The sequence below is a fragment of the Symphalangus syndactylus genome, chromosome 24 (genome assembly GCF_028878055.3).
Source record: "Symphalangus syndactylus isolate Jambi chromosome 24, NHGRI_mSymSyn1-v2.1_pri, whole genome shotgun sequence".
NCBI lineage: Eukaryota > Metazoa > Chordata > Mammalia > Primates > Hylobatidae > Symphalangus > Symphalangus syndactylus.
In genome coordinates this window covers 14,957,757-14,966,332 of record NC_072446.2, presented here as the reverse complement: position 1 = coordinate 14,966,332, position 8,576 = coordinate 14,957,757, and the positions used below count along the sequence as shown (strand labels likewise).

Here is an 8,576-nt window from a genome sequence, read left to right as displayed (position 1 = left end):
ACAGCAGCTCTTTCTAAGCCCAGTCCTGGGGTTATCTCAGGGATCATCCCACACCCCAGTGGGGAGATGGGCCAAGTCCCCACCTGACCTCATCTTAGGTAGAGAGGCTTCCATGGAAGTGTGGGCTGGCTGTAGGGAGTTGGGGCCTAGCCCTGTTCTTTTGGCGTTTCACCCCATGTTCTCCAAACTCCAGCAAGCAGCTTCCATAGTTCATTAAATTGGACTGAAGGTCTGATGGCTTGCAAAGCAAATTCTTTATAACTGTTATAAAGGTTTCATTGCTTAAGCATATAATCTAGCAAAACTGCCAAGCCCTCTCCGCTCCCTAAACTCTAAGACTTGCCAGGGAAGTGAACAGTGGCCAGTGGACTGCAGGAGTAACTGCACTCAGCCCAGAACTCCCTGGAGGACACAGGGAAGGTTCTGGAAAGGTGGTGGTACCTCACAGGGAGGGACATGGTGCTCCAGGGCCCAACCTGCTTGTGTTCAGATCCTCACTCTGCAACCCACCAGCCAGCTGGGAGTAGCTACACAATCTCTGCCTCAGTTTCCCTATCTGTACATGGATTGTTCATAGCCTCCACCTCAGAGGGTAGTAATGATGCCAAGCTCTTAGAACAGTGCTCAGCATGTGTGCATCCTGTGCCTACTCTATGCCAAGCACTATAGATGGAAAAATGAACAAAATAGGGAGAAATCCCTGCCCTCATGGAGTTTACATCTGGGGTGGGGGGTGGGGGGCGCACACAGCAGACAATACAGTGATTAGCCTCCAGTTAGGTTAGGCATTTCCAATCTTTGCCAATAAGCCACATATTTGCCCAAGTTAGGGTACATCCTTCCCATGAACTTTGACTGTGAACTTTGACTATGGGGTAACATCTTACAGCTGTGGTGCTTTGCCAACCAGCAGCTTTTGGCACACAAAATGCGCTGCTAGCAGCCCTTGAAGTCCAGTAGGTGCCCAGGCCAGCCTTGTCCTCAACCCCACCTGCCTATTAAGAAAAGGGTGTTGTGTTTTGCATCAGCAGTAGAACGGGTCAAGGTTTAGTCAATTGGAAGTTGTGTCAAAACTCACTATGGTTGGTTGAGGGCTCGAAGTCTCCCAGCATTCATTAACAGCTATCTGTTCAATGATTATCTCCCTGGGGTGTGTTGCAGTGAGTTGGCCCAAAGCATAACTGACCTGGGCCGTGATCCAGAGACCTGCCCCCTGACGTCAGTGGCGAGCCTCCCTGGGTGCAGCCGAGGGGCAGGGCTATTCTTTTCCACAGTATTTAAAGCTGGGAGATTCCGCCACCAAGCACGGCCTTCCCACTGGGAGCACAAACTCGCCGGCGGGAAGAACTCGGAAAGAAACCTGTGGATCTCCCTTCGAGATCATCCAAAGAGAAGAAAGGTAAGTAGAGCTTTGCATTTACATTTCGAAAAATTACAAAGATGAACTCATTTTTTTCCTGAGAGCAATAACTATTTCACAATGCACATCCCTGGCAAAAGGCCGTCGAACATGTTTGAAGGTGTCTGTTGTTTTTTTTGTTCAGGATGCTTGCGTTTTCTATTTCAGGTGACCTCACATTCGTGTCCCTTAGCAGCACTCTGCAGAAATGCCTCCTCAGCTGCAAAACGGCCTGAACCTCTCAGCCAAAGTTGTCCAAGGAAGCCTGGACAGCCTGCCCCAGGCAGTGAGGGAGTTTCTCGAGAATAACGCTGAGCTGTGTCAGCCTGATCACATCCACATCTGTGACGGCTCTGAGGAGGAGAATGGGAGGCTTCTAGGCCAGATGGAGGAGGAGGGCATCCTCAGGCGGCTGAAGAAGTATGACAACTGGTAAGCTCGGCCCCGGCTGCCTGCCCTAGCCCCCTGCAGGCAGGGCTCCCCTGCGTCTCCTGGGAGTTGGTGGAGAAAGGTGAATGAAGGCCTTTGGGGAGTTTCAGACTCTTGAGAAGATGAATGCAATGGTCAGAACCATACAGACTTGAATTTTGTGACATTAGTGGGCCAGCCCAAGCTTTAAATGAGGTGGTGTACACAAAAGCTCTGCCAACTAGATTCTTGATAAAAACAAAAGACAGCCTCTGTCCTGCAGACCAGCTCCTATTTGAGTAAATGTCCACCTGGCCGTGTCTTAGATGGTCTGTGTGTTCACACTGATGGACTGTTGTTAGCGTGCTCAGCACTCTGCTAGGCGTGGAAAGCCATGGTACTGAAGGAGATGGTTTGCTGCCCGTGGTGCTTGGCTGAAAGGAAGCCTGTGATTTTTGCAGCTGGTTGGCTCTCACTGACCCCAGGGATGTGGCCAGGATCGAAAGCAAGACAGTTATCGTCACCCAAGAGCAAAGAGACACAGTGCCCATCCCCAAAACAGGCCTCAGCCAGCTCGGTCGCTGGATGTCAGAGGAGGATTTTGAGAAAGCGTTCAATGCCAGGTTCCCAGGGTGCATGAAAGGTGAGCGGAACATTGATTTGATTGGGCAAAATAGCAGAGAGCCTTTTCTTAGTACATCTATCCTAATGGTAATTCAAACAGTAATGGAAGCTCCCACCACCTCAGATGTCTTTCAGTTCCATACATGAAGTTGGCAATGTATTGAAAATGCACGTCCCTCTTCTGCTTTTACAGACTGTCTTATACAAACGTGAAAACTATTTCCATGCATATGGGTTTTAAATAGCTTGGTGGGACCCAATTGCACATTTATGAAAACTCTTTAATTTCAGCAGGCTGTTCACTTTCCAGTGGACTCTTCTAACCCAGGGGGCTGGTGACCAGCAGGGTGTGGTGGTGTTAGTGGAAGACCGTGAAAATGGGTCTACCTGGGAAAACAATGCTGGTCATGTTCGAAGTCCAAGGTCATTTCTCATCAGTGCCCACCCATCGCACCCTGTAGGTCGCACCATGTACGTCATTCCATTCAGCATGGGGCCACTGGGCTCGCCTCTGTCGAAGATCGGCATCGAGCTGACGGATTCGCCCTACGTGGTGGCCAGCATGCGGATTATGACGCGGATGGGCACGCCTGTCCTGGAAGCACTGGGCGATGGGGAGTTTGTCAAATGCCTCCATTCTGTGGGGTGCCCTCTGCCTTTACAAAGTAAGTGTATTATTTCAGAAGCAAAAGTCAAAATAAAAAAGAAAGCCGAACAGCAAACCCCAGTGGGTGCCTTGGGGACCCCCAAGCAGGGCCCTGGTGCACTGACATGGGAGGGGTCCTTGTTCACAGAGCCTTTGGTCAACAACTGGCCCTGCAACCCGGAGCTGACGCTCATCGCCCACCTGCCTGACCGTAGAGAGATCATCTCCTTTGGCAGTGGGTACGGCGGGAACTCGCTGCTCGGGAAGAAGTGCTTTGCTCTCAGGATGGCCAGCCGGCTGGCCAAGGAGGAAGGGTGGCTGGCAGAGCACATGCTGGTGAGTCTGCAGGAAGCCCTGATGTGCAGATGAGAGGCGTGAGGGGTGGCAGAAACAAACAGCATTATAGTTCCCATCTGGCAGCACACCTCTCTGAGCCTGCAGGTTCCCAGACAGATCCGGAAACCCCACCAGTAATGATTAGTGCACACATATACGTCGCTTTTGAAGGCCCCCAAACACCAGGGGACCATAGAGATCCTTTGGACTTCATGATTCTGGGAATGTTTGTTTGCACTGATACCTGAAGAAATAGATCTTGAGGGCCTACATTCCAACCTCTGAGCTGAAGCACCAACCTTGGGGAGAAGGAAACAAAGATCACAATAAAGAATCTTGTCCCCAACAGATCCTGGGTATAACCAACCCTGAGGGTGAGAAGAAGTACCTGGCGGCCGCATTTCCCAGTGCCTGCGGGAAGACCAACCTGGCCATGATGAACCCCAGCCTCCCCGGGTGGAAGGTTGAGTGTGTCGGGGATGACATTGCTTGGATGAAGTTTGACGCACAAGGTGACTCTTTTAGACCCAACTCTTGGTAACGATTGGACTCAAGTGAATTGTTGGCCTTCAAAACATTTCACATTCTCCTCAATCCAGTGTTCGGATTTTTAAACTCCGTTAGTCCAGAGTTGGCCAAGCCTTAGAAATATGTATTCTGTAAGAATTCTTCAATTTAATATTCAATCTGGATTGAAACTGGGCCATATGTTGCTGTTTGTTTATATACATACATTTGTTTAAATGGTATTGGTGGAAAATTGTGGAGGAAGCAAGAGCTGTAAACATCTCAAAGTTGCATATGATGCTTGGATGAAAAGAGATAAATGTATATTCTAGGGAGGGAAAAAAGATTTGAGAAGCTGGCATAGAAATTAGTCCGGCAATATATAAAAGTATATGTTCTGCTTTGTCTGGCACTCACTACTGCTTCTCTGGTTTAAAACTCTCCAGGTCATTTAAGGGCTATCAACCCAGAAAATGGCTTTTTCGGTGTCGCTCCTGGGACTTCTGTGAAGACTAACCCCAATGCCATCAAGACCATCCAGAAGAACACCATCTTTACCAACGTGGCCGAGACCAGCAACGGGGGTGTTTACTGGGAAGGCATTGATGAGCCGCTAGCTTCAGGTGTCACCATCACTTCCTGGAAGAATAAGGAGTGGAGCCCAGAGGATGGTGTGTCCCCGCCAGAGGCCTTGGTGTGCCGGGCTGCAGGGACTGCCTGTTTGAGCCAGGCACTCACGGGCCTTTCTCTGTCTTATAGGAGAACCTTGTGCCCACCCCAACTCAAGGTTCTGCACCCCTGCCAGCCAGTGCCCCATCATTGATGCTGCCTGGGAGTCTCCGGAAGGCGTTCCCATTGAAGGCATTATCTTTGGAGGCCGTAGACCTGCTGGTGAGGCTCTCCTTCATTTAGTCTGGGAACATGGGTGTGCTGGGTACCGAAGAGCATCTGTGAAATCTCTCCTCTTCCATGACTTTGTCAAAGGGTGCCCAGGGGCTTCCTTTCTTGAGCTTCCTTCCCAAAGAGCCAGAATAATTGGCAAGTTCAAATGTAGAAACAACCCTTCTGGTCACCTGGAACCTTTCTGAATCCTTGATCTACCGTAGCTTGATCAAATTTTACTTTTTACTTTGTGGCCTCGGTCATGTAACTTTGAGTTAGCAGTTTTCTGCAATTTAGCTTGGTGAATGCAAAACTAGCTCGATTACAAAGTTATTGTCTTGCTGTGTCTTTCCATGTTGTGAATAACACCACTGGTTGTGGAGGCTGAATTTCAAAGCCTCTAATGAACATTTCTCTTTTTTTTTCCTGCTAAAGGTGTCCCTCTAGTCTATGAAGCTCTCAGCTGGCAACATGGAGTCTTTGTGGGGGCGGCCATGAGATCAGAGGCCACAGCAGCTGCAGAACATAAAGGTAAATCAAAGTCCTGATTTGAAACCACAGAGAAGTGGGATTAGAGCACTCTTCGTCACTCTTATGTCTCTCTCCTTGCCTGTGTCTGTGTGTGGGGAGAGAAAGAGAGCGAGAGAGAGAGGAGAACAAAGCATGCTAATGTCAACAATCAATGGGGTCAGTCTTGCCTAGGAGAGCATCATTTGCTAATGAACTCCCTCTCTGTTTAACAGGCAAAATCATCATGCACGACCCCTTTGCCATGCGGCCTTTCTTTGGCTACAACTTTGGCAAATACCTGGCCCACTGGCTTAGCATGGCCCAGCACCCAGCAGCCAAACTGCCCAAGATCTTCCATGTCAACTGGTTCCGGAAGGACAAGGAAGGCAAATTCCTCTGGCCAGGCTTTGGAGAGAACTCCAGGGTGCTGGAATGGATGTTCAACCGGATCGATGGGAAAGCCGGCGCCAAGCTCACGCCCATAGGCTACATCCCCAAGGAGGATGCCCTGAACCTGAAAGGCCTGGGGCACATCAACGTGATGGAGCTCTTCAGCATCTCCAAGGAATTCTGGGAGAAGGAGGTGGAAGACATCGAGAAGTATCTGGAGGATCAGGTCAATGCTGACCTCCCCTGTGAAATCGAGAGAGAGATCCTTGCCTTGAAGCAAAGAATAAGCCAGATGTAATCAGTGCCTGAGTGCTTTACCTTTAAAATCATCCCCTTTCCCATCCATAAGGTGCAGTAGGAGCAAGAGAGGGCAAGTTTTCCCAAATTGACGCCACCATAATAATCATCACCACACCGTGAGCAGATCTGAAAGGCACACTTTGATTTTTTTAAGGATAAGAACCACAGAACACTGGGTAGTAGCTAATGAAATTGAGAAGGGAAATCTTAGCATGCCTCCAAAAATTCACATCCAATGCATAGTTTGTTCAAATTTAAGGTTACTCAGGCATTTGATCTTTTTAGTGTTTTTTCACTTTAGCTATGTGGATTAGCTAGAATGCACACCAAAAAAAATACTTGAGCTGTATATATATATATGTGTGTGTGCATGTGTGTGTGTGTGTGCATGTATGTCCACATGTCTCTGTGTGGTATATTTGTGTATGTGTATTTGTAAGTACTGTTATCGAAAATATATTTAATACCTTTGGAAAAATCTTGGGCAAGATGACCTACTAGTTTTCCTTGAAAAAAAGTTGCTTTGTTATTAATATGTGTGCTTAAATTATTTTTATACGTCATTGTTCCTTACCTTTACATAATTGCAATATTTCCCCCTTACTACTTCTTGGAAAAAAATTACAAAATAAAGTTTTATAGAAAAGATGGATTTGCTTTGCTTGGTTTTTCTTATTTGAGCTACCAAGAGGAGAGAACTCTGATTAAATATCTTTTGATTTAAATCCTGCCCCCTCCCCAAGAAGGTGGGACGTTCAGAATCACACTTGAAGAGGGGGTGCATTGCCTGGTCCCAGGGAGAAGGAAGGAGCAGATGGGGAGGAATGAGGCAGGGAATCGTGGTTGGGAGTTTTCTGAATTTGCTGGAGCCACTAGTTGGCGTCCTTTAACAATTCTACAAACCTTTAGATGGTGAGGCTTATGTGGCTGGACTGGGAAGGTTAAATGCACGCTTTTTGACAATTTGGATCTGGAGGGGGCTCAGGCTTCCACAAAAATTACATTGTGGATGGTTTCACAGGCTTTTGCCTTTTAACTCTTCAAAGCAACAGTTTTCTCAACTGTCATCCCCGCAGGGGAGCAGGGGAAGACAAGTGAGAAGGAAAAGGTGACAGGATCTGGGTTGAGCAAGCCTTAATTGAGTGCCTTCTGTATCCTGGACATCATGCCAACACCATGGGCTGCCAGAGAAGAGAGGTGGGTGGTTTGGTCCCCAGCTCTGCCTTGAACCCTCACCTGCTCTCCTCTACTCCCAGTGTTTATTGGATGTTCCAGAACAGTCCAAAGAAACCATAAAAAGCATAAACTTTATATCACAGATTCAATCTGTGTAAATACTATTATCTTCAAGTTATAGTTTCTTTCTTGGGCCCAGGCTGTGAAATTGGCTTCACCCCTACCACACCCCAGCAGGGAGGCTTGTTCTCATGCCACGCTCCACCCCTCCAGTCTCTTCAACTGGAAAACTTGCCTCTTTTCCTCACTTCCTCTGCTCCTTACAATGGCTTCACGTGGAAGGTGAAGCCGAGATCACCCCAATTTTACACGTAAGGAAACTGAGGTCAAGCCAGGAGCGTCCATCAGGGCTGAGAAATTGCCAGGAATTCCTTCCCCATTAAGGAGCTGAGAGTCTTAGCTCCAGACACATTGGCTTGTTAGAATATCAAAACCACCGATGCGGAAAAACCACTTACTGGAATTAAATGCTATCTGCTGTATTAGTTTAAATCAGTGGCATTCAAACTTGTGTCTCCTTTTCACTGCAGAACACGTTCTTCACATGTACTTGACTCACAGTTCCACGTCTAAGGGAGACAGAGCCCAGGGCAGCTCACCTGAGGCTGGGGAGGGAGTCCAAAGTGCAGGCCACCTGGCCTCCATTTCCCCGCCCCTTGGGGGCCTTTGGGCAGCTCCTTGGACCCCTGAAAGAGGCCATCAGGATAAAGTTTGTTAAAATGCATGCCTTGTGCCCCACTGTCCTATTGCGGGCTTTCAGTAGTCTCCAATCCCTCTGCAGGCAAAGACACTGGCCATCTCCAAACTCCTTCCCTTCCTGCACAGCATCAGCCACCTGGCAAGCAGCCTCATATGGGACCATTTGCCAGCAGGCCCTGCAAGCCTGGGGGACAGCCTAGGGGAGGTGACTTACATATGCAGCATAAGAGTTTTCAGGAGACCAAAAGGATTCAATACATGTCATTAACTCCTGACTCAGTTTCCCCAAACCATGCCTCCTGAGTGCTCCATCTGTCTCCAAATCCTGGTTTCTGTGCAGGGACCTCTGTCTACAATAAACAGGATACTATGACTTCATTCTTCAATGCTCTCTTGTCGTGCCTTCAGATGATGCAAAGTATGTAAGATAAGCCCGTTTGCAGGAAGCTCACAGAAGGCGAGTGGCTCATCACTTGAAAATACGGTTGGAGTGAGATGGAAAGCCCAGAGTCTCCCGATTCCTGGTCTACCACTGGACCACATGACTCCAAAACCAACACTGGGACTGACGTCCTCTACTGGAGTCCGATGTAAGACCTCCAGGAAGCTGTGTTGCAGTCTGGGTTAGAGACCAGAAAA

At 48.4% G+C, this 8,576-nt stretch overlaps 1 protein-coding gene across 1 annotated transcript; it reads left to right on the top strand.

Annotated features, from left to right (window-relative positions):
- Positions 1–1,305: 1,305 nt before the first annotated feature.
- PCK1 (phosphoenolpyruvate carboxykinase 1) lies at positions 1,306–8,323 on the top strand. The gene is made up of 10 exons (XM_055265768.2): positions 1,306–1,399; positions 1,568–1,831; positions 2,269–2,450; positions 2,893–3,096; positions 3,226–3,413; positions 3,763–3,925; positions 4,367–4,591; positions 4,680–4,811; positions 5,238–5,333; positions 5,546–8,323. The coding sequence occupies exons 2-10, from the start codon at positions 1,608–1,610 to the stop codon at positions 5,998–6,000; spliced, it is 1,869 nt and encodes a 622-aa protein (XP_055121743.1). The 5' UTR covers positions 1,306–1,399; positions 1,568–1,607; the 3' UTR covers positions 6,001–8,323.
- The last annotated feature ends 253 nt before the right edge of the window (positions 8,324–8,576 follow it).

Bases quoted from the DNA above. Each gene is read 5' to 3' on its own strand.
- PCK1 (XM_055265768.2), top strand. From the start codon at position 1,608: ATGCCTCCTCAGCTGCAAAACGGCCTGAACCTCTCAGCCAAAGTTGTC. The intron at 1,832-2,268 runs GTAAGCTCGGCC...TGATTTTTGCAG, and splicing joins CTGAAGAAGTATGACAACTG to CTGGTTGGCTCTCACTGACC. The intron at 4,592-4,679 runs GTGTGTCCCCGC...TCTGTCTTATAG, and splicing joins GGAGTGGAGCCCAGAGGATG to GAGAACCTTGTGCCCACCCC.